This window comes from Vulpes vulpes, chromosome 2 (assembly GCF_048418805.1).
Source record: "Vulpes vulpes isolate BD-2025 chromosome 2, VulVul3, whole genome shotgun sequence".
Classification (NCBI taxonomy): Eukaryota; Metazoa; Chordata; class Mammalia; order Carnivora; family Canidae; genus Vulpes; species Vulpes vulpes.
In genome coordinates, this window is record NC_132781.1 from 114,940,374 (window position 1) to 114,962,523 (window position 22,150).

The following is a 22,150-nucleotide window of genomic DNA, read 5'->3' on the forward strand; positions in this document are numbered from 1 at the left end:
TAGGTCAATCCTTCTGTGCCCTACTGATCCTCAGGTATTTCCACCCCAGGTAAATCCTGCTGATGCCCCTTAGGGCAGCGCAAACTAACTTCTGCGTGGAGTCTCCGGGTCAGGGCGGCCCGAGAAACCCGGTGACCAGGCCACCAGCAACTTCCACAGACTTCAGCCTTCCGAGCCGGGCGACCGGCTTTTCAAAAGCAAAACAGGCTGCACCTCACTCGGTGGCTCCCCCCGCACCCCCGCCCCCGGACTTAATCGGAAGGCGGTGCTTCAGTCCCGGGGCGGGCCTCGGGGGGAGGGAGCGCCGGCTCCGCCCCACACAAGGGACCCGGGGCAAGGGGGCGGGGAGCTCGAGCGCCACGGGACCCCGCCTGGCCGGGCACCGCGCCCCCCACCCGCGGCCCGGCCCGGAGCTGCAGCGGGACCCCGCCAGTCGGTGCACAGCGCTGAGCAGCTCCGCCGCGACCCCCCCATCCCCGGCCCGGAGCTGCAGCGGGACCCCGCCTGGCGGTGCACAGCGCTGAGCAGCTCCGCGGCGCCCCCACCCCCCCACCCCGGCCCGGAGCTGCAGCGGGACCCCGCCTGGCGGTGCACAGCGCTGAGCAGCTCCGCGGCGCCCCCACCCCCCCACCCCGGCCTGGAGCTGCAGCGGGACCCCGCCTGGCGGTGCACAGCGCTGAGCAGCTCCGCGGCGCCCCCACCCCCCCACCCCGGCCCGGAGCTGCAGCGGGACCCCGCCAGTCGGTGCACAGCGCTGAGCAGCTCCGCCGCGACCCCCCCCATCCCCGGCCCGGAGCTGCAGCGGGACCCCGCCTGGCGGTGCACAGCGCTGAGCAGCTCCGCGGCGCCCCCACCCCCCCACCCCGGCCCGGAGCTGCAGCGGGACCCCGCCTGTCCGGGCACCGCGCTGAGCAGCTCCGCCGCGACCCCCCCCTCCCCGGCCCGGCGCTGCAGCGGGACCCCGCCTGGCCGTGCACCGCCCGGCGCCCTCCCGCCCCCACCCTCCAGCCCGCAGCGCCCCGCCGGGTCCGGAGCTCCACCGTGGCTCGCCGTGCGCACGGCTCCGGCCCCGGCGCGGCGGAACTACAACTCCCGGGTGCCCTCGGGCGTCCGCCCCGCCCCCCGCCCGCGGAGCCCCGCCCAGGTCGCGGGCGCCCGAGTCTCGGGGTGTGCGGGCGCGCGGCAGCAGCGGGAGGGCGGCATGGAGCCCCGCGCGGCGGACGGCTGCTTCCTGGGCGACGTGGGTAGGTGCGGGCGCGGGGGGCGCGGGGCGCGGGGCGCGGGGGGCGCGGTGCCCCGGGCGGGCAGGTGCGTCTGAGGACACGCGCGTGGCCGCGGGGACGCGCTGCCCCAGGGCGCGGGCGGGGGCGTCGGGGCGGGCGGAGGTCGGGGACCGGCCGGGTGCCCGCGAGCATCTCGGGCGCGCTCCGCGTGGGGCTCCCAGCCCCGGGCCGGCGCGTTGCAGGGCTCGTCGCGGTCGTGGCGCGCCAGGCGCGGGACATCCCAGCCGCAGACGCACCTGCGCACCAAGCACCTTGGGGAGGGCCGGGCAGGTCGCGGCCAGGCTCAGCGCCCAGAGGTGCTCGGTGAGGGAGCCGCAACGTCTTCCAGCGGCCTGCGGGGTCGGGGCGCACCGTCACTAGCATCCTACAGGTGCACCCGGCCAGGACAGAAGGCTTGCGCTCCGGGAGGAGGGGGTGCCCTTGTGACAGGTCACCCTGTGTGTTTAAGAAAAAAAAAAAAGGCCATCTAGGTTCTTCCCTGCATCTTGCTTCTAATATTCTGGCTACGGAAGAATAAAATAAATTCGAGGGCAAAGGGACATTCTCTGGGGGAAGCAAACGTCCCTGCCCATGAACTAATACTACAGACGACACGTGCCCAGAACGCACTTTGAAAACCTGGAAGAAAAAAAAAAATCTAAAGTACTTTTACACTGGTTAAAAACAGCAGTGCCAATAACGATGAGGAGTCTTAGGAGTACGTTTGGTCTGAGAGGGATTACTGTCTTAGCAAGGCAGGTATTTGAGTTGATCTTGCAAAACAGCCACCGTCAACAAGATCAAAGGCATTGAATAAGTGTCTGGTGTTAGCTGGCCTTCCATCCTGGGCACGCACAAGACTTTGACCTCAGCGCGATCTGCGTTTGGCTCAGTTAAATAAGTGATGAACAGCTAACCAGGGTGGCCTAGGCACAGTTTCCTTATTTTTGTTCACGCACAATGCTTAATAACACAGCATTTACTTCTGAGCGTTTTTGTTTTCGCCTGGTTTAAGGAATCTTGAAGAGAAAAGCACGCTCCACCAATGGATTTACAGCTTCTGAGGCTCGTGGATGTTTTTGACGCTCATTCTTTTATTTCCTCTAAAAAAAATATGCCCCGATGCTTTCCTTTTCAACACTAATGAATCCGCTGAATGTATTGAACCTGGAAGCCTGCTATCCCAGCAGAAGCAGAGGCCCACTGTAAGAACTGGTAACCCATTTTAACATTCTGATCTGAAAGTCTAGATGCATGGTATATTTCAAAGCATTAGATTTTGCATTTTTTTAATAGAACACCTCACAGAGGTAAAGAGTGTACTTATTAAGGCCATATTGTAAGGCTCTGCAGACAATTTAGGGCAAGTCACCTCCTAAGTGAATCCAGAATTCGTAACTCAGCAAACGTAATACAGGTTGTAGCGGACCCAAGGTAAGTGCCCATTTGCACAGTTGAAAACGTGATCCCACGTTCAGAATCTGTACCCAAGAGTTGTACCCGAGAGGCTAGCAGAAGATGACAAAGAGTACCTTGAGGACTTGGGTGCTCTAAGCCAGGTGAGCCAGTTTTCTTCAGTCATCCTTGGCCAGGAACCCCAAACACCGCTCACTACTGTCTGGGGTATTCAGAGGGTGAGATGGAAAGAGAAAGGAGAGTGTTTCTGGGACCACCGTAAGAGCCTGGAGCTGCTAGGTTATATGCCAGCAGTAGCCGCAAGCCCTGGGGCAGCTATGGACAGTCCTTATCATTGAGTTCATGCAACTAGAAAGAAACAAGGCTGAGGTTTAAACCCAGGTGGATTTTTTTCTGGGTTGCTTGTTTGACGCTAAAAGGCTCACACCCTTCCCATAAAATACATTAATCTCTAATCAGTTTGTAAGGTTGAGTGTTTTCTCTGAGCAGTTGAGTCTCAAGAGTGGGTTTAAAATATTCGGTAAACTGTGTTGGAAACATACACGTGCTCACCTAGGCTTTGTTGTTCACTTATGAACACAGGAAGAGTAGATTTAGCATAATTCCTAAGGGCCTTAGGATTTTTGAAATGTTCAGTGACCATTGGCTTTAACTTAAAGTCTCCAGCTTCATTAACTGCTCACAAGAGAGCCTGTCTGTCCCCTGAAGCCAGGCTTTGACTTCTCTTTAGCCGTGAAAGTCCTAGATGGCATCTTCTTCCCATAGAAGGCTGTTTCATCTGCACTGATAATATTTGGTGTAGCCACCATTAATTTTCTTAGCTAGATCTTCTGGACCGCCTGCTGCTTCCCCTTGCACCTTTGTTTTGGAGGCAGCTCCTTTCCTTAAACCTCACAATCCAACCTCTGCTGGCTTCCAGTTTTTCTTCTACAGCTTCCTCACCTTTCATGGAACGGAAGAGAGTTAGGGCCTCACCCTAGATCGGGCTTTGGCTTAAGGCAGTGTTGTGGCTGGTTTGATCTCTCCAGACCACCTAAACTTTCTCCGGATCAGCAGTAAGGCTGTTTCATCTTATCATTCATGTGTTCACTGGAGTAGCACTTTTAATTTCCTTCAGGAACTTTCTTTGCATTCACAACTTGGCTGTTTGGTGCAAGAGGCCTAGCTTTCGGATGGTGTTAGCTTTCCACATGCCTTCCTTTCCGAGCTTAATCATTTCTAGTTTTTTTTTTTTTTTTTTTTAAAGATTTTAGAGTGAATCTATGTGTGTGAGTGGAGGTGGCTGCAGGAGGGTGGGGGGCAGAAGGGTAGGCGAGAAGGAGACAGAATCTCAAGCAGACTTGGTGCTGAGCAGGGAGCCCACAGTGGGTCCGATCTCACAACTCTGAGGTCGTGACCTTCGCTAGTATCAAGAGTCAGATGCTGAACTGACTGAGCCACCCAGGGGCCCCTCATTTCTAGTTTTTTTTTTTTTTTTTGGTATATTTTTTTATTGGAGTTCGATTTGCCAATATATAGTGTAACACCCGGTGCTCATCCCGTCAGGTGCCCCCCTCAGTGCCCATCATCCAGTTACCCCGACCCCTCGCCCACCTCCCCTTCCACTGCCCCTTGTTCATTTCCCAGAGTTTCATTTCTAGCTTTTGATTTGAAGTGAGAGATGGGCGGGGACTCTTCCTTTCGCTTGAACACATAGAGGCCGTCGTGGGGCTATTAACTGGTCTTAATTTCAATGTTGTGGGCTTAGGGAATGGGGAGGCCCAATGAGAGGGAGACTGGGTAACAGCGGGTTGCTGAAATCAGAACACACACATTTGCCGATTCAGTTCACCATCTTATGTGGGTGTAGTTTGTGGCACCTGCAGACGGAGACCATCCGAGGTGATTAATCAATCACTGGAACAGATGTAATAGTTGGGAATATTGCAAGAATTACCAAAGCATGACAGACAAAGTGAAGCAAACACCGTTGAAAAAATTGCAACACAGGATTGCCACAGGCCTTCAACTCGTAAAAAAAAAAAAAGAAAAAAAGAAAAAAAAAAAAAAGAAAAAAACCCAAAAAACAAATTATCTGCAAAGTGTAAGACCTCAAAGGCTCCCTGGCCTTCCTGAGCTGCCTTTCCCTTTTTGCTGCAAGATTAAGGTCCTCACACCCTGTTTTCCTCTTTGTAGGGTTGCAACCCTTCACACTACCCCATTGGGTTTTCCTTCTTTCGGACCAACTTTACAGTGAAGGCCACTTTTCACTAACCCCCAAGACAGGCATGCCAGGGACAGGTTATTACTGCTGGGGAAGCAAATCTCGTGGGGTCCCCTTCCCGAGGCAGTATATAGAAAACCCCACAAGCTCGGCTCTTATATTTTGTGAGAATTGAATCTTCCTGAGTTTCAGCTCTCCTTTTGCCTCTACCCCTCCCTCCCACCCCACATATGATCAGGTCCCTGTTTACTAAGAGCCACCATTTGGCGAGCGCTTTGTGCCAGGCCTCACACTAAGTGCTTTTGCTTACTTTAACTCACTTTACAGTTTATTCACTGGTGGATTATGAAAATTACCAACAGCCCGATTTGTAGGTGAAGAAACACTCGGCGGGGGGGGGGGGGGGGGGGGGCAAAGTCCTGCAGAAGCTGATGAGTGGCCAAGTTTCAGATGCAGCAGCAGAGCTCTTGGCCCTGTACTTTCCTGCCCCACGGTGGAGGCGCTGGGCCAGCTTCGTAGACGGCCATCATCATGTAAATGAGGAAGTTCTTCCTCTGCAGAGGAGAGCAAGTCACCCCACTTGGGGTCTGTAGGAGTGCTCCGGCAAGATTTGTGGATGGACTGGTGGGTTAGGTGGTTTTCTAGGGAAATGTAATAAGATGTGTAATGTGATAAAAGGCAAGTGCTATTATGAAGAGGAATGGGATCTTGCCTTTGAAGTAGGGGGCGTGATAATAAGGGTGGGTCAGTATTAACCCAGCATTGCCATTTAGGACTTTTTTTAAGCCTAGTGCCTGGAAGATGCCACTGTATCTTAGGTAATGGACACTGAGAAAACATAGCTGTGGTGTGTGCATTCAGGTAGGTCGCGGTCTCGGGCTAGTTTGTGTGCTTTTGTCTGCATTTGACCCAGACAAGAACCCTCTTCACATAGTAGGGGGCCCAACCGGAAGCTGGGCACCAGGCCCCACGTGACCTTGGGCTCACTATGTTCAAGGCTTTGGTGCTCAGCCCCGCCGTTCTTGTAGGCTCCAAGCTCAGGCAGGTGGCTGGAGGGCTAAGCACTTCTGTGATCATGTGTAGGCAATATCCAGGCGAAGCAGGGAGATGGTCTTCTCCTGGAAGTCCTTGGGACAGAGGGGAGTTTTGAAGCTGTGAAACCACTCACACGCTCTCCTTCCTTTCTTGGGAACTACAGTTGGGTCAGGTGTCCTGACAGGAGTGAGGATTACTGTGATTAACTTACATCACTCCTCTGGGCGTGGAACGGATGCTTCTGGGAACCAACCTATGTGGCCATTAGTCTGTTTTCCAGTGTGGCAGGTAGCAGGCAAACAGGTGGTGACCACGGTCTGGTGGGAACACGCAGGTGGGCGGGTGGGCCATGGGAGCACAGACAAGATGCTGACCCAGATAGGGGTGGAGGTGGGGCAAGTCCTCCTGGAGAGAGCCATCTTTGGATTGCAGTGTGGAAAGATACAACTAGAATTTACGTAGGGTGAGTGAGAAGAGGTAGGAATGGGGTGAGGAGTTTGAGGGGGAGAGGGGGCTTTATTCACAGGGAGAAATACTGTCTCGGCCAGTGGCTCTCAAAGTGTGGTCCCCAGATCTTCAGCATCACATGGGAACCTATTAGGGATTCACATTCTCAGGACCAAGACCTGTTGACTCTGGCTGCTGGGGTGGGGCTCAGCCTGTTCTCAGGCCCTCCCCCGGCTGTTGCTGCCCCCGTGTGAGTGCCACTGGTTAAAGGTATGGGGAGGCCAGAGCGCCACCTTTTATGTACCTCATTTCTAGAGCTGAAGAGTGATGGGAAGGGGTGAGCCAGTGTGTGAGAGAGAATTTTACTCCCTATTGGGATCAGAGTAGTGCCTTTACTAATCACAGATTTGTTGAAGGGGTCCTTTGAGGTTGATTGCAAAAAGTTAGTCAATTTGAGATGAAGGAAAAGAAAGCCATTTACCAAACTCATGAGAGCTCTAAGTACTAAGAGAAAATCTATAGCTGTAAATGTCCATATGAAGAAATAGCTCAAATGAACATCCTTCTCTCTTCAGATACTGCAAAAAAGAAAACTAAAGACAGATAAAGCAGAAAGGAAGAAATAATAAGATTAGACAGGAAATCCATGAAATAGAGAATAGAAAAACAACATAGGAAAAAAAAAAATCAACAAAACCAAAAGTTGGTTCTTTGGAAAGATCAACAAAATTGACAAACCTTTAGGCTAAACTAATCAAGGAAGAAGATGCAAATTATGAAAAAATCAAGAATGAAAGAGGGTCGTGACTCTGGTCCTTATAGAAAGGAGGACCACAAAGGGACGCTTTGAACAGTGGGGGTCTCAGCCGGCCGGGGCTGCCGTGACAAGACGGCACACACTGGGCGGCCTGTACCACGCACACTAGCTTTCTCACAGCTCTGGAGGCTGGAAAAGTCCAAGATCAGGGGGTCAGCAGGGTTGCTTTCTCCTGAGGCTTCTCCTCCTCTTAGCTTACAGATGGCCACCTTCTCACTGTGACCTCACGTGGGCTTGCCTCTGGTCATACACACTCCAGGTGTGTCCTGATCTTTTAAAGATTTTACTTATTGGAGAGAGTGCACGTGCACACACGAGTGGGGTGAGGGGCAGAGGGAGCAGACTCCCCGCTGAGCAGGGAGCCTGACATGGGACTCGATCCTAGGTCCCTGAGATCATCATGACCCGAGCCCTAAGCAGACACTTCACCCACTGAGCCACCCACGCACCCCTGTGTTTTAATCTCTTATAAAGACCCAGTTAGATGGGATTAGAGCCTACACCCATGGCCTTACCTAAATTACTTATGAAGAGGCACAGTCCCCAAATACAGCCACATTCTGAAGTACTAGAGTTAGGGCTTCTGTTATGAGTTTTAGGGGCACAGCTCAGTCCATAAGTTTTAGGCCAATGGATTAGATGATGTACATAAAGTGAACAAATTCCTATATACATACAAACCACCAATTGACTCAAAAAATAGGAACTCTGAGTAGACCTATAACAAAGAGATGGAATTAGTAATTAAAGTGTATAACAGCAAAAGGAAGCCCAGACCCAGAGGTCTTCACAGGTGAATTTGAGCCAACATTTAAAGATCAGATATCTGGGCATCTGGGTGGCCCAGTGGTTGAGCATCTGCCTTTGGCTCAGGGCGTGATCCCAGGGTCCTGGGATTGAGGTCTGCATCGGGCTCCCCGCAGGGAGCCTGCTGCTCTGCTCCCTCTGCCCATGTCTCTCCCTTTCTCTGTCTCTCAGGAATAAATAAAAATAAAATCCTTGAAAAAAAAAAAATAAAGATTTGATACCAATTCTTTGTAAACTCTTCTAAAGATTAAAAGAGAATGATTTCCCAGCTCCTTCTAGGAAGCAGGTAGTACCTTGATGCTAAAACCAGACAAAAACATGAAGCATAAGACAAATAACTTAGGAATATAGACACAAAAGTCCTCAAAACACTAGCAAACTAAACATACCATGACCAAGAGGGTTTATCCTGGAAATACATGGTTGGTTTAACACCTGGAAGTCCATTAACATAATATATTTCCACAGAATTAAGGAAAGCTGGCGTGATCATTGCAATGGACACACAAGTGTCTAACAAAAACCCAGCACCACCTTGTGATTTTAAGAAACCTCAGCTAGAAAGGGAGGGGAGCTCCCCCCCCACCCCGACAAAAGACACCTGTGGGAGACTCAGCTGGAAGCATCGCTGAGGTTATGGTAGCCGAAACCGAGAGCCAGACCCCCAGACAACCGAGCCCCCAGGCTCCCATCACCCCGGGGTTTTGAGGAGTGTTTGGACCAACTCCGTGAGCATACGTGGTGCCCCAGGCTTCAGAAAGAGTCCCTGGAAACCTATGACGTTCCCTTGGCCCGGAGGGCAGCAGCGTGGCCCCAGCACCAGGTCTGCCTTCTTTTCCAGGTTTCTGGGTGGAGCGCACCCCGGTGCATGAGGCCGCCCAGCGCGGCGAGGCCCTGCAGCTGCAGCGGCTGATCGAGAGTGGCGCCTGTGTCAACCAGGTCACCGTGGACTCCATCACGCCCCTGCACGCAGCCAGTCTGCAGGGCCAGGCGCAGTGTGTGCAGCTGCTGCTGGCTGCTGGGGCCCAGGTGGGTGCCATCTCGGTGTCCCCTGCACAGCGAGGACCAGTGTGGTCATGGCTCGGCTCCTGGGGGGCACTGGTGGCAGTTCTGGCGAGGGAGGAAGGGAGGGGCCGAGGGGGTGCCGTGCACATCGGGCAGGCCGTGGGGGCCACTGCTTGCATCCAGCAGCTAAGCAGGATGCTGGGAAACCAGCGCTCGGCCACAGAGGGTGGGGGTGGTCACACAGAGAACAAGACTCTGGTGCCTTTTCCCTGGTGTAAGTGTGCCCACCAAGGTGGACGTGGGGACCCCCAGCGGTTCTGGCCATGGGGAGCTGGCCTGACACCCGCAGCCCGAGGGCTCAGCTGGAACCAGTGTCTACCCGGGGCTGCACTGTCCACACTGTGCCACCTACCCTCCAAAGGCTTGCCTGGGACAGTGGCCTCGAGGAGCTGGAACACGCTTTCCTGCAGTCTGGGTGTATCTGGGGGCCGGGGCAGGTGGCAAGAGTGAAGCCAAGTTGACCCCGTCCTAGAGAACAGCCCCAACCAGCACCCCTCCTGCAGCTGGCGGGCTAGCGGGCCCTCCCAGCCCTGGCCCGGCCCGGCACCCTGGCACCCACTCTCAAACTGGTGCTTCTAAGAAGGGCCTTTGCAAAGATGAATGTGGATCGGGGGAGAAAGCACGTGGCGTGGGCTCCCCCTCCGTCCTGACGCTTGTTTCTTCCTCCCCACCAGGTGGACGCCCGCAACATTGATGGCAGCACGCCCCTGTGCGATGCCTGCGCCTCCGGCAGCATCGAGTGCGTGAAGCTGTTGCTCTCCTACGGGGCCAAGGTCAACCCACCCCTATACACGGCATCCCCGCTGCACGAGGCCTGTATGAGCGGTGAGTCCGTGCAAGCAAGCAGTGTAGACAGGAAGCCATGAGCCGGCTAAGGAGCACTCCGTGTCTGCTTCTGGCTCTTGGCCACCCGCCGTGGGGTCCTCAGCTTTTCCTTCTGAAGATGCTTTTCACCCAGGAGTAGGGGGCCATGGTTTCTAGGATAGGATTCTGTTTCTCAGCTGCGTCCTCCAGAGCTCTCAGATACTAAGTCTCTCTACCCTGCCGCGGTTCCCTCAGCCTTCACGGTCTTGTGCCCTGTGGACCCCTGTTCTAGTTGGGAGAGGGGACCCAACATGTGCCCAAGGACAGATGCTCTCAGGAGGAAGGGCTCGTCCAGGAGGCTTGGAACAGGTGGGATTTCAACTGCCCCACAAGAATGGGTAGGTTTCAGATGGCGGGAGGGTAAGAGGAAGGTCCTGCACGCACAGAGAAAGTGACCTGTCCAGGCTCGCTGGACCAGGAGTTCCCAGTGGAGGGGCAGCAGGTAAGGCCGGAAATTTAGGGCAAGACCGGCAGGTGGGAAATCTTTGAATGAGGGACTAAGGAGCTTGGATTCTACTCCTTAGAGCAAAGGTTGCAAGCTTGTGGTCAGTATTTTGATTGGCAGGCACCATGCTGGTCCTGGTTATGGGGGTGTGGGTGCATATGCTCTTCCATGGCTCCCCTCAGGGCCTCTGTTCTCTGCTGCCTCCCACCCTGCTTCCCAGGGAGGTCATCTTCTGTTACCTGGATCTAGTGCGGAGACCACGCCGCCTCCAGCCAGGTCAAATGCACGTCGTACGATTCCAAGGACGCTTTATGAAATCCAGGACCCTATGTGTGATCGTGTGGCTGATCCACACTCCTCAGAATCCTTGGGTGGGTGATCCCCATGGCCTGAGGGTGGAGGCCACGGTCTTTGGGATGGCACGTAAGGGGCAGTGACCTGGGCCTTGCTCCGGGGAACTCTCCTCGCCCTCTCCCACCCCTGGCCCCACACGGACCCGCCTCCAGTCCCACCTGTAGCTGCTCAGTGCTCCTGCCCTTTCTCACCTTTGTCTCTGCATCGGTTCTTCTCTGCCTGAAATCCCACCTGTGCAGATGGAGGACTAGGATCGGAGTGATCTGCTGAGATGTTACATGCTCCACCCTGCTATATACAGTCCTCTGGTGCTCTCTCTGGGCTGCTAAGTGTCTGGAATTTCCTCTGGTCATTAATTTTTCCTTCCTTGTGGAGGGTGGTAGGGACACCTTTGGGAATGTATGTCCTGCTCTTAGGCAAATAGCCGCGAGGGTGGAGGGGTGGGGCGAGGGGAGAGCTTTTCTTGTGTCTGCTTAATTGCCGTAAGCTCAAAATAACCATTAAGCTAAAGTAGCCTATTTAGGGGGTGGTGTAGTCTGCTCCTCTTGGATAGAGGGGTACAAGGGGTGGGGTATGATGTGGAGAGGGGCTGGGGCCATTGCAGTGATGCTAAGTGGGATGGATTCATTTAGAAAGCTTTGGGCAAAGGATGGGCAGGATTCAGCATGAAGGAGAGGAGAGCACGGGGCCAAAACGGACTCAGGAGTGATGCCACCAGTGGAGACGGGTTTGCCAGGAACAGGTGTCCCCGGGGAGGGGAAGGAGGACCATGGTCGAGACATCCCCAAGGGCACGGCCTGCGGAGGGCTGTAGGCAGGGGGTAGATTTTAGGGCTAGAGGTGGAAGCTTGGCAGCTCCCAACGACGAAGCATGATTAAGTGAGGAGGGAGGATGCAGCCCGGAACAGAATGAAGCTCCACTCAAACCGAGTTAAAGATGCTGGGGACAAGGGCAGGGGTCTAGGATAAGCTTAGGGAAGTTCATCCAGGAGCCTTGGACTCGGGCTGCCAGCAGCCTTACAAGATCCCCTCCAGGCTTGGCGTTCCTGACACAGCTTAGGAGACAGCCCTGAGCGGGAGCACCTTCCTTCCTGCCCCAGAGCCGGAGCAGCAGGGAGCAGAGTCCGGCAATTAGAGGTGGTGTCCCCAAACCTTTATGCTCTCCGCCAAGAGGGGCGGCTGTGCCACTCCCCGCCCCCCGCCTCCAGGCAGGCTTGAACCCTGCAGGCTCAGAAGCGACAACCTTCTCTGGCTCCCTAGGGCCACGTGGGATCGTCAGCCGCCTTTAGTTGGGACACAGCTCCGGCTCCCCTTGCTCCCCTTGGGCCTGGGGCTTACCTGTTCAGCTGCCACTCCTCTCAGGTCTTGTTCAGATGCACATGTTCATTCATGGTTCCCATCCTTTTCTGCTTGTTTTAAGGAAGTTCTGAATGTGTGAGGCTTCTGATTGACGTTGGGGCCAACCTGGAAGCGCATGACTGCCACTTTGGGACCCCTCTTCATGTCGCCTGCGCCCGGGAACACCTGGACTGCGTCAAAGTGCTGCTGAACGCAGGTGCGTTGGCGTTTACTGCTGTGCTGCTCAGGGCAGGTGCGTCATGTTTATACCCGTGCTGCCGAGCGCAGGCGTGTTGCGTTTATGCCCGTGCTGTTCAGGGCAGGTGTATTTATACCCGCTCTCCTCAATGCAGGTGTGTCCTGTTTCTACCTGCGCTTCTCAGTGCAGGTATATTGGTGTTCCTACCTGCCTGGCTCAATGCAGGTGTTTTGTTTACCTGCACTGTGTGCTGGCCATGAGCTGGGCAGTGGAATTGGACAGACCAGGTTCGAAGCTGGGTCCTCGGGCCTCCTTTCTATATCTACAAAAGTGGGGAAAATAAATCCTGTTTTGCAGGGTTGTTGGAAGGATTCATGATCACATTTTCGCAGGACCTGATGCTCAGTGAACACTAATCATTATTTTCAGTGGCCACGAGGACCATGCACAGCACCTGCGTAATTTCATTGGCATCCGAATCAGGAAGAGGTGGGCGTCCTTGGGAAAGGAGCCAGCAGCATTTGGAATCCAGGTGCTTGTCAGGTGTTCTGAAAAGGCTCAGGATAGGGAGGGTCCTAAGGCAGAAAACAAAACAAAACATAAAAGCAAAATAAAAAACAACCCAGTCCAGTGCAGGTTGGCTTCAGGACCTATCTACCACGGAAGTTTTAAAATGGAGCCAAAGTGGGTGTTGGCAAGGAGCTTTCAACCCAATGTAAATATTTTGTTGGAAAATCTTAGCTCAGCCGTTCTGGGTGCAGCTCAGGATAAAAAACAAAACTGGCCGGGAATAGAAGGATGATGAGCTTGCTCCCGACCACGCTCGTTTGAGCGTCAGTTATATGTACTCTTCTATTCGGAAGCCTCGTTCACTTTCATGAGCCACTTTGATGTCTTTTCTGTGAAAGAGATTCCTTTTGTGTCCGGTTAGTCACTGGGGTAGTTTTATTTTGGGTGCAGCGATAAAATGTCTAGATGAGGAGCTGTCTAAGGCCTTCCAGCCGGTCAGCGTTCCTGTCAGCCGGGGGTTATCTAGCTGCCTGACTGCTGAGCTTCTGAAATGGCAGTTTTCCAGCCACCAACTGTCCCCACAGTGCTGCTGTCCATGTGCTCCGACACCTCTTGCCCTTTTTTTTTTAAGTTCTCTGGTTGAAGCTGTTAGGGGAAAGGACCAAATCAGGGGCTTGCTTGAACCCCAACATCCTTTCTGCATCGATTAGGACTTTGTGGCACCCCACTGCAGGGCCGAGGGGAATTCTTGGTTCGGTGACTGGAAGGATTGGAAGGAGGCAGGTGTCAGGGTCCGTTTGCCCTGAGGGTTCAAGAGCATCGTCAAGCCATCACTGTCCCTGGGGTTTGCAGGTCTGGTGTCTACAGGGCTCGCTTGATCCTATGCCTGGTGCCCCTAACCTGTTTCAAGTGGCTGCATCAGGGTGGGACTCACATCCAAACTCTTCTTTCCGAGGTTTTGGGTGTCTTCTCCGAAGAGGGGGAAACCGCTTGTCCAGCTGTGTCCAGTACACTGAAGGGCCCCAGACTGGGTCCTGGGGTCAAACGTAATCCAGTCCCTTTGTCCAGGCTTGGCCACATCCGATTGGCTAGGTCCAGTTACTTGAACCAATTACTGGGGAGTTGCGGGGAGGCAGGGATTGTCCAACCAGGGCCCCTTCCCGGGGCTGGAGGCCAAGCCACCCCTTCCTCCCAGCCCTTCCCCATTGCCCCCCTCCCCCCATTGCAAGCTCTGGGCTCAGGGGCCAGGCTGGTCAGAGTGTGGGGGCCTTTCATACATCTGGGGGCTAGGACGAGGGATGACTAGAGTCCCCAGGGGAGGGCCCCTGCCCCTCTGCCCCCTGCATCAGTGGTGACCCCACCACCAGGCCTCGGACAGCGCCTCTCCTAGATGACAGGGACTCTTGTCAAAGGAAACATCTTGCACATACTGAAGAGTAGAGAGGAGGGCAGTGCCGGGCTCAACGTGTGATTCTTCAGAGCTGGGGGTGTGCCGCAGACCTTGTGGGAAACCCGGGGAGCCCTGGAAAGCAGCCCCCCCAGCATGGGGCCCAGCTGGTGGCACCCCTGGGTGGGCTTGGGGTGCCCCAGGCCCTGTGGGGGGCGGGGGAGGGGCTGGAGCAGAAAAGGTGGGGGGCAATCCCCCGAGGTCAGTGACTGTAGCAGCCGGAGGGTGTGCAGTGCTGACTCTCAGCCTGGGTTCCCCAGGTGGTGGGGATGGGGTGGGGTGGCAGGGATGGGGTGGGGGGATCGTGCAGTGGGTGGGGAGGGGATGGGGGTAGGGTGGGGTCTGGCAAGGAGGCGGTGGGGGGCAGAGTGTGAGCAGGGGGTCCTGCAGTCGAGCAGGAGGGCAGGAGGGCAGGAGGGCAGGGTTCGGGCAGTGGGGGGAGGAGTGGGGGGTCTTCCCACAGGGTGGCCCTTGTCGGCACATGTGTAAGGCTTTACCCTGCGTCCACTTGGATCCTGTGATGCTTTGAAATCCGACTTTGACCCATTTTTCTCTGAAGCATGAGGTTGAGAATTTTTAATGCCCAGATGCCTTCCTTCAGTTGTTTTGCTGGCTTCATCTCTCCTCCTCCCCGCCCTGCTCTCTTCACTCCCCCTCCCTCTCCTCCCCTCCCCTCCCTCTCTCCTTCCCCCTCCCTCTCTCTCATCCCTCTTTCTGCCCCCTGCCCCAGGTCAAGGCACATTATCATCCTCAGCCCCCACCTTCTCCGCACTTCCTCTGTCCCCGTCCCCCCCCCCCCCAGCTCCCTGTTTTATTTATTTATTTTTAAAGATTTTATTTATCTATTCATTCATGAGAGACACACAGAGAGAGGCAGAGACCCAGGCAGAGGGAGAAGCAGGCTCCCTGCAGGGAGCCCTACGTAGGACTTGATCCCAGGACTCCAGGGTCGCGGAAGGCAGACGCTCAACGGCTGAGCCGCCCAGGTGTCCCGCCCCCCCGCCCCCCAGCTCCCTGTTTTAATGTGCACGTGTGCCCTTCATCTGTCTGCATTTTCTAAGATTCACCTGCCAGGTCAGGGCCTGTACTTTTAATTGACAGCCACAGTGTCACGTAACAGACTTTGCCCTGGTTGCTGGTTTTCCGCCCTGCCCTGTATTTTCAGGTCCCCCCCATGTACCCGTGTACCCCGTGTACTCAGGTCTGTGGCTCCCCCACCTGCAGAGCTGCTAGGGCCTCTCCTGGTCTCCGTCTGGGTCATACCCAGTTCAGAGGAGCCAAGAGCATGTTTGGTACCCTGGGATGCCCCCTCCTGGGAAGAGTCACCTGCCTGTGTCCCCAGAAGCCCTAGTGAAGGGGGTGGAAGGGAGGTGTGAGCCTGAGAGCTGTTCCTACCCAGAGGTTTCCCCTTGAGGTGCCTGCTTCTCTCTTGCTAAATAGAGACAGTCCCTTTCCTTCCCACTTGGCAAGATTATTGCCACAATTAATGACCTTGGAGACCGCGACCTGCACCTTAGATTCTGTGCACGTTACGGTTTATTTCGCATCACCAGTGTGCGTCTAGCATTCACCCTCCCCTTCGTTCTATGACTGCGATGATAAGATTCTTGATTCATTGGGGCCGCTATGGGAAGAGCACCCCTAATGTGCTGGGGCCGTTAGATGGGGGAGGTCTTTTCTTTATTGCCTCTTAGTATTATTTTTGCAACGCACATCTGCTAAATTAAATACTTAGGTAATGGAGCCTTCTTCCTGAGGGATTTTTTCCCCCTGACCTGACTTGTGAGTTTTGGCTGCGGGCAGTGGAGAGAACTTTCCTGCGGTTGTGTTACCTTGTTGGGGTGCTTGCTGTGTTCTCAGGATCGGACAGTGACCCCCGTTATGGACACAGTTTTTATGTTCTAGGGGATTGAAGCTATTTTAGGTCAGGGGCGCCTGGGGAGCTCCATGGGTTAAGCATCTGACTTTGGCTCAGATCATGCCCTGGGGTCCTGGGCTCAGCAGGGAGCCTGCTTGTCCCTCTCCCCCATCTTGGCTTTTGCTCTCTCTCAAATAAAACTTTTTTTTTTTTTTTTTTTTAAAACTATTTTGAGGCACCTGGGTGGCTTAGTGGTTAAGCATCTGCCTTCAGCTCAGAGCATGATCCTAGAGACCCGGGATCGAGTCCCACGTTGGGCTCCCTACCCGGAGCCTGCTTCTCCCTCTGCCTGTGTCTCTGTTCTCTCTCTTCTGTGTCTCTCATGAATAAATAAATAAAATCTTAAAAAAAAATTTTTTTTAAATTAAAAAACTATTTTAAGTCAGAATTTCCAAATATTTTTGAGCACTGGGACAGGAAATCTAATAGCCTTACACCCCTTATTTCCTCTAAACTTATCATTACGTGGAGATATGTTGGTAATCTGATTTCTTTTAACCCCACTTCGCTGATGTTTTAGGACTGTGATTTGAATCTACTTGGAGGGAAATAACTTCATTAATGCTAGACTATTTGCTTGGCTTCTTTAAAAACCTTGCCCCTATCCCCTTTCTCTTATAACCTCCTTATCCATTAGGAGCAGACTTCAAAGAAGTTGGTATTTTCTTTAAAAAAAAAAAAAAAATCCTGAGGGTCCAGGAGATCCAATTGCATAGAATTGGTGATGGCCATGAAGGACATTTTATACAAATCCTATTTTTATCAAAATCTTAATTTTTTCATGCATCTTAAAATACTGTAATTAAATACTACTTCTTTGCCTCTTTCTGACTGTCTGCTGTTATCCTGAAAACAGGTGGATAGCAGAGCTGAATTCACAAGTAAGACACTTCATCTCTTACCTAAACTGTGGATCTCCTACATATATATATATGAACACAGGCAACATTCCCCAAATATATAAAAAATAAATAAAAGAAATAAATAAAATCATATATATATATATATATATATATGAATTTTTATTTATTTATTCATGAGAGACATAGGCAGAGGCAGGCTCCCTGCAGGGAGCCCGATGCAGGACTTGATCCCAGGACCCCAAGATCACAACCTGAGCCGAAGGCAGACGCTCAATAACTGAGGCAATGAGATACCCAAGAATATTTATATTTAAGGACCACCCATTCATACCTGCAGTCCCTGCCCCGTGCCCATCGTGAGCACGTATGCAGGAACAGGCAAGAGAGCTTTAGTACCTGAGCCTGAGTTTCCAGAGCCTCAGGACCCATGGGAACACACTGTGTCGGGTCTTGGAACTGCCTCTTAACTCCCAGGAAAGTTTTTGGTTTTATTTTTCTCTTTTTTGGTTTTATTTTTCTCCTTTTTGGTTCTGTTTCCAGTTATATCACTTTCCTTATAGCTATTTGTCTTTAGCTCTCTTGCCAAAAGAAAAATGAGTGATTACTGCTTTAGGATCTTGAAAAATATTTTGAAAAGGCTGTAGCAGTAACAGGACCTGCCCTGACTTTCTTTCCTGGATGGAGGATTGCTCTTGTAAACTGTGCTCAACGGGAACGTACCAGCTGATGCTTCTGGCGGCTGCAGGTCCTCTCCTTGGTGATACTTCTTCCTCATTCTGGACTCGCAGGGGCCAATGTGAACGCGGCGAAGCTTCACGAGACCGCCCTGCACCACGCAGCCAAGGTGAAGAACGTTGACCTCATTGAGATGCTCGTTGAGTTCGGAGGCAACATCTACGCACGGGACAACAGGGGGAAGAAGCCATCCGACTACACCTGGAGCAGCAGCGCACCTGCCAAGTGCCTGGAGTTCTACGAAAGTGAGGCCGCACTCTCCTTGTTGCTTGAATGTTGTTGGTGTGTTCAGAATGGCACGAGAGCTTGCAAGAAGCTCCGCTCTGACAGTCTGACCAATGACTCAAGGATCTCGAGTTCCCCTGAGCAACCCTGCCCCTTCAGGAGACAGGGGGCCAATGGTCTAGCTGAGGATGAGACCTCCTTGGGGACAAATTTTTAAATGAGTTTGTCATTGGCTGTGGTTTGCTCGCCCTCCCGAGCCATAGCTGCAGGCTTCATCGTTAGTCCTGAGATCCTGAGCCTGGGCACTACGAGGTGCACCTGTGAGCTGCGTGCTGCTGTTCTGTGGTGTCAGTCCCCCCACCCGGGTCGCCTTGTGCCATGTGGTGTGCGGTGGTGAGAGCAGGGCCTGTGGCCTGGAACCACGGGAGCTGCCGCTGGCACCTGCCCTCCACTAACCCTCGCCCTGTCCCCCATGTGTCTGGAGGTTTGAGAAACGAACGTGCTAGCCATAGATTAGTTCCTTGCTGACAAATCTGTGCACGAAGTTATGATATTATGGAAAAGGAAAAAAAACAAAACCCTTCTCCAAGTCCCACAGAATGAGATCCCAGTGGTCACCACCCAAATTCCATTTCCTGATCTTCCTTTCCTAGGCCCTGGCCGTCCTGCCTGGTAGCCTTCCAGAGGGGGCCTGCAGGCCACCTGCCATTTCCAGGGAAAGGGAAGCGATTCTAGTTCCACCTGGGTGTTTATTAAGTCGAAGGATGTTATGCTACTTCCTTAAGCTGACCACATGTGATTCCTGTTCTCTTTTTCCAGAAACACCTCTGAGCCTGTCACAGCTCTGCAGGGTGAGCTTGAGGAAAGCCACTGGCGTCAGAGGACTGGAGAAAATCAGCAAGTTGAACATCCCTCCCCGGCTCATCGATTACCTTTCCTATAACTGAGCCGCAGGCCCCAGGTGGAGGTGGAGGGGCAGGTGCGGGGAGGACACCGTGCTGCCGGCCTCCCCGTGCCCAGTGGCCAGCCCAGGTTCAGCCGCTGCAGCTGCCCGACGGCTAGAGATAGAACGATGTTCCCTGAGTCCCCATCGGCTGTCCTGTCTTGTCTTCTCTGCAGACTCCTAGAGAATATTCCTGAGGCTTCAGGGAGGCCCAGCCTCAGCGTCTGCGGGGCCGTGGCCCTGTGCTGGCTCTCCTGGAACTTCGCTCCTGTGTCCTCCTGTCACTGACCTGCTTCTCAGGGACTCTTGGGAAGGACTCCTCTGGGAGCACAGGGGAAGGCCAGGTGGGGCTGGGGGTCCAGGACCCTGCTGCCTGGGAGGTCGGGGCACCTGGCACCGTTGCCGAGTCCATCAGCACTACGGTGGCTCGGGTGTCCGAAGGGACCCCCTGTGCTGCAGAGGTGGGCTCCTGACCATGTGGCCTGGGACAGCTGCTTTGGGAACATCTGGCTACTTGGATGCTGCTTTTCTGGAGCTGTGGTTGGCCCATTCCAAGGCCCACCTGTGCCCATCACTCAGGGGGCTTTGCACGGGTCTGAGTTGGGGGAGGCTGAGGGTACTTGTTCCCCACACTAGCACAGTGTTTCTTAGGAGCTTTTCAGGCCTCTGCTCTTAAAAAGTACGTAGGGGACACGCTCTTTTAGAGCAAACATAGGCTGTAGCACGTAGGTTTTGTTAACGAGTCTGTCAAACAGTTAATGTGAAGGTGTGTCCTCCTGGATGCTGGGGGTGGTTTTTTCCAACGTGAAGGACCGTCAGGACGTTCCGTAGGGACGATCGCTCACCTGTTTCTGCAGTTACCAAACAGATTCTTTTCTTACCCTAAATTTTGCTCACTCCTCGAAGCTCTGCAACTGGTAGAAGAGGTTGCCAGTGCCCGGTATTAACTACCACCGACGCGTGCGTTTTGCAGATATGTACGGAGCATCTGTTACGTTTTAGGAGTTGTCTGAGTGCTCTGAGCCGCTTTGCCCAAGGCAGGGGAAGAAGCCGTTTAACAGCCTGTTCCTGTTATAATAGAAACAACTAATCCTCACTCTCGGCCACGAGCATGTGCAGCAGTTCATCCAGGTTGCATTTGTGTTAGCCTCTGTATCCTAACTTAAAAACACAAACAGGAACCAGGCGGTTAAAACTAGAGGACTTTGGCATAGTTGGTTCAGGGCTGTTTGGCTTCCGAGGAAACGGGGAAGGCAGCGCCCGTGCCCGACGCTGGCAAACGTCCCCAGGTGCCCCCAGGGGAGCGTGCGGAGTAGAATGAGCCTGGATTGGGGAAGCCAACGGTGCTGCACATCGGGGGGTGTCACAGTTACTTGGTGGGGCCCTGGATCCAGGGAGAGTTCCACAGTGGCCGCCGCCATGGGCGTTTTCTGTCTCAGAAATGACATTGATGCCTTCGGCACGGTGGTGTCTGGCTGGGCGCTGGGAATGGGTCACTCCCGTCCAGGACCGGCTGAGACCCGAGTTCGGGGTAAATGGGTGTTTTTACTGTGTACTGACAGTGACGGCGACAACAAAATCCCTGGGCTCCGTCCATTCGTGTTTTTTTTTTTTTTTTCCTGTCCATCCATGTTTGTAACAGAAACTGGCCCCGAGCCATGAAGCTGCTGACGCTTCCACCCATGGAGCATTGAGTGCAGAGTCTCATGCTCACGGCTCGATGAAACTTGTCCGGTAGAGCCCATCCTCAGGCTCCGCACAAGGCCCTTCTGTTGGGAGCAGAGACAGTGATCATTGTGTCGGCGGGGGGGGCGCTGTCATCTTCAAGGGATGGGGCCCGGCCCATGTCCCAGAGTCCCATCTCCCCACCTCTCTGTCCCCTCCTGATGTCGCTGCTGCCCTCATGGACAGAGCTACTGCCCGAGGGACCAGATGTCCAAGACTTCAGGGCCTCCCGTGGCTTTCCTCCCCGCAGCCTTACTGCGATCTACCCTGAGTCTGAGTTGACCAGAGACAAATTTGCTCCTCTGAGCCCGGATCTTCCCAGCCGCCGGGGAGGGACGTAAGGTCAGACTTGGATCATTAAAAGGACATTGATGATCAACTCCTGAATCTTACCAATGAGAACAGGATAGCCTGTGGTTTGGGGAGGCTGAAGTTAGGTGATTAAAACATGCCTTGAAAAGTATAAAGTGCTCCCCAGACATAAAAGTTACGTGGATACGCGGGTGTTGTGGGTTTGTGGATGTCTGCCGACTTTAGACTGTGTAAATGACTTCTGACTTTGGGACAGTTCCACTTATCTCAGGAGTCACAGGTGGGACGACCTCTCAGTTGACGTGTTAGAACTCACCCGGTAGGGCCGCCTAGGGGGGCTCAGCGGTTGAGCGTCTCCCTTCCCTTCAGGGCGTGACCCCGGGGTCCTGGGATCGAGTCCTGCATCAGGCTCCCCCGGGGAGCCCGTTTCTCCCTCTGCCTGTGTCTCTGCTGCTCTGTGCATCATTCATGCATAAATAATATCTTTAAAAAATAAATAAGTAAAGAGGAAGAGATCCGTGTAGCTGTTAATAAAGTGGATTCTGTTTAAGAACGCCTTTCAGCCTCCCGTCGGCTCCGAGGTCCTGTTCTGGTTATGAGACCTTGTATTGTGCAAGAGGACCCGATGCTTCCCCCCCCCTGCCCCCACCATCCTCATTTTTGGGTCAAGGAAAGAGGCCGCAGCTACTTTCTTAGGTAAACTAGATTATGAAAGTCCTGAGTGTGCTGGGTGGCCTCCGCGACCTGCCTGGCTCTTGTCCGAAGGGCAGCGTTGGGTAAAACCCCCTCCACCGGGTAGCCTTGCCTGTTCTGGGATGGCTCACTCCCTAGGTAATTGTGAACCTTCTAGATGCGGCTCTGGGCAGAGCTCCCAGCCTCAAATCCTACCCTTGGGAGAGATGGGAGCCTGAGGAAGGCTTAGGAAGGTTTAGGAAGACCCATCGTCGGGCTCCGGGCTGCTGCCTCCCCCCACAACAGGTCAGACGGGGAGGCACAGGGAAGAAGGGGTCTCCTAGCACCCTCTCTCTGCTGCCCCTCTCTGGGTCCCCCCCCCAATGCCAGGGAAGGAAGGGGAGTCTCCTCCTTTCCTCCCTTCCTTACTGATGCGTGCACGCCCAGAAGTGCCGCCCGTGTGACCCATCCGTACTGCTGGATGAGTCTGTACAAAGCTTTCAAGTTGTTTGGGATGAAACGAATGCCTTTGCATGTCCATTCCCTCCT

The 22,150-nt window shown here is 53.9% G+C and overlaps 1 protein-coding gene across 4 annotated transcripts; it reads left to right on the forward strand.

Annotated features, from left to right (window-relative positions):
* The first annotated feature begins 1,096 nt into the window (after positions 1-1,096).
* Positions 1,097-21,479, forward strand: ASB13 (ankyrin repeat and SOCS box containing 13). 4 transcript variants are annotated; one of them, XM_072749636.1, is made up of 6 exons: positions 1,097-1,244; positions 8,829-9,016; positions 9,727-9,877; positions 12,135-12,305; positions 17,778-17,969; positions 18,769-21,479. In XM_072749636.1, the coding sequence occupies exons 1-6, from the start codon at positions 1,202-1,204 to the stop codon at positions 18,894-18,896; spliced, it is 873 nt and encodes a 290-aa protein (XP_072605737.1). In that variant the 5' UTR covers positions 1,097-1,201; the 3' UTR covers positions 18,897-21,479. The 4 variants fall into 4 exon arrangements, with proteins under 4 accessions (XP_072605737.1, XP_072605735.1, XP_025872702.2 ...); XM_072749634.1 differs by having other exon boundaries at positions 1,122-1,244; positions 12,135-12,269; XM_026016917.2 differs by lacking the exon at positions 1,097-1,244 and adding an exon at positions 1,512-2,477 and having other exon boundaries at positions 12,135-12,269.
* Positions 21,480-22,150: the final 671 nt, after the last annotated feature.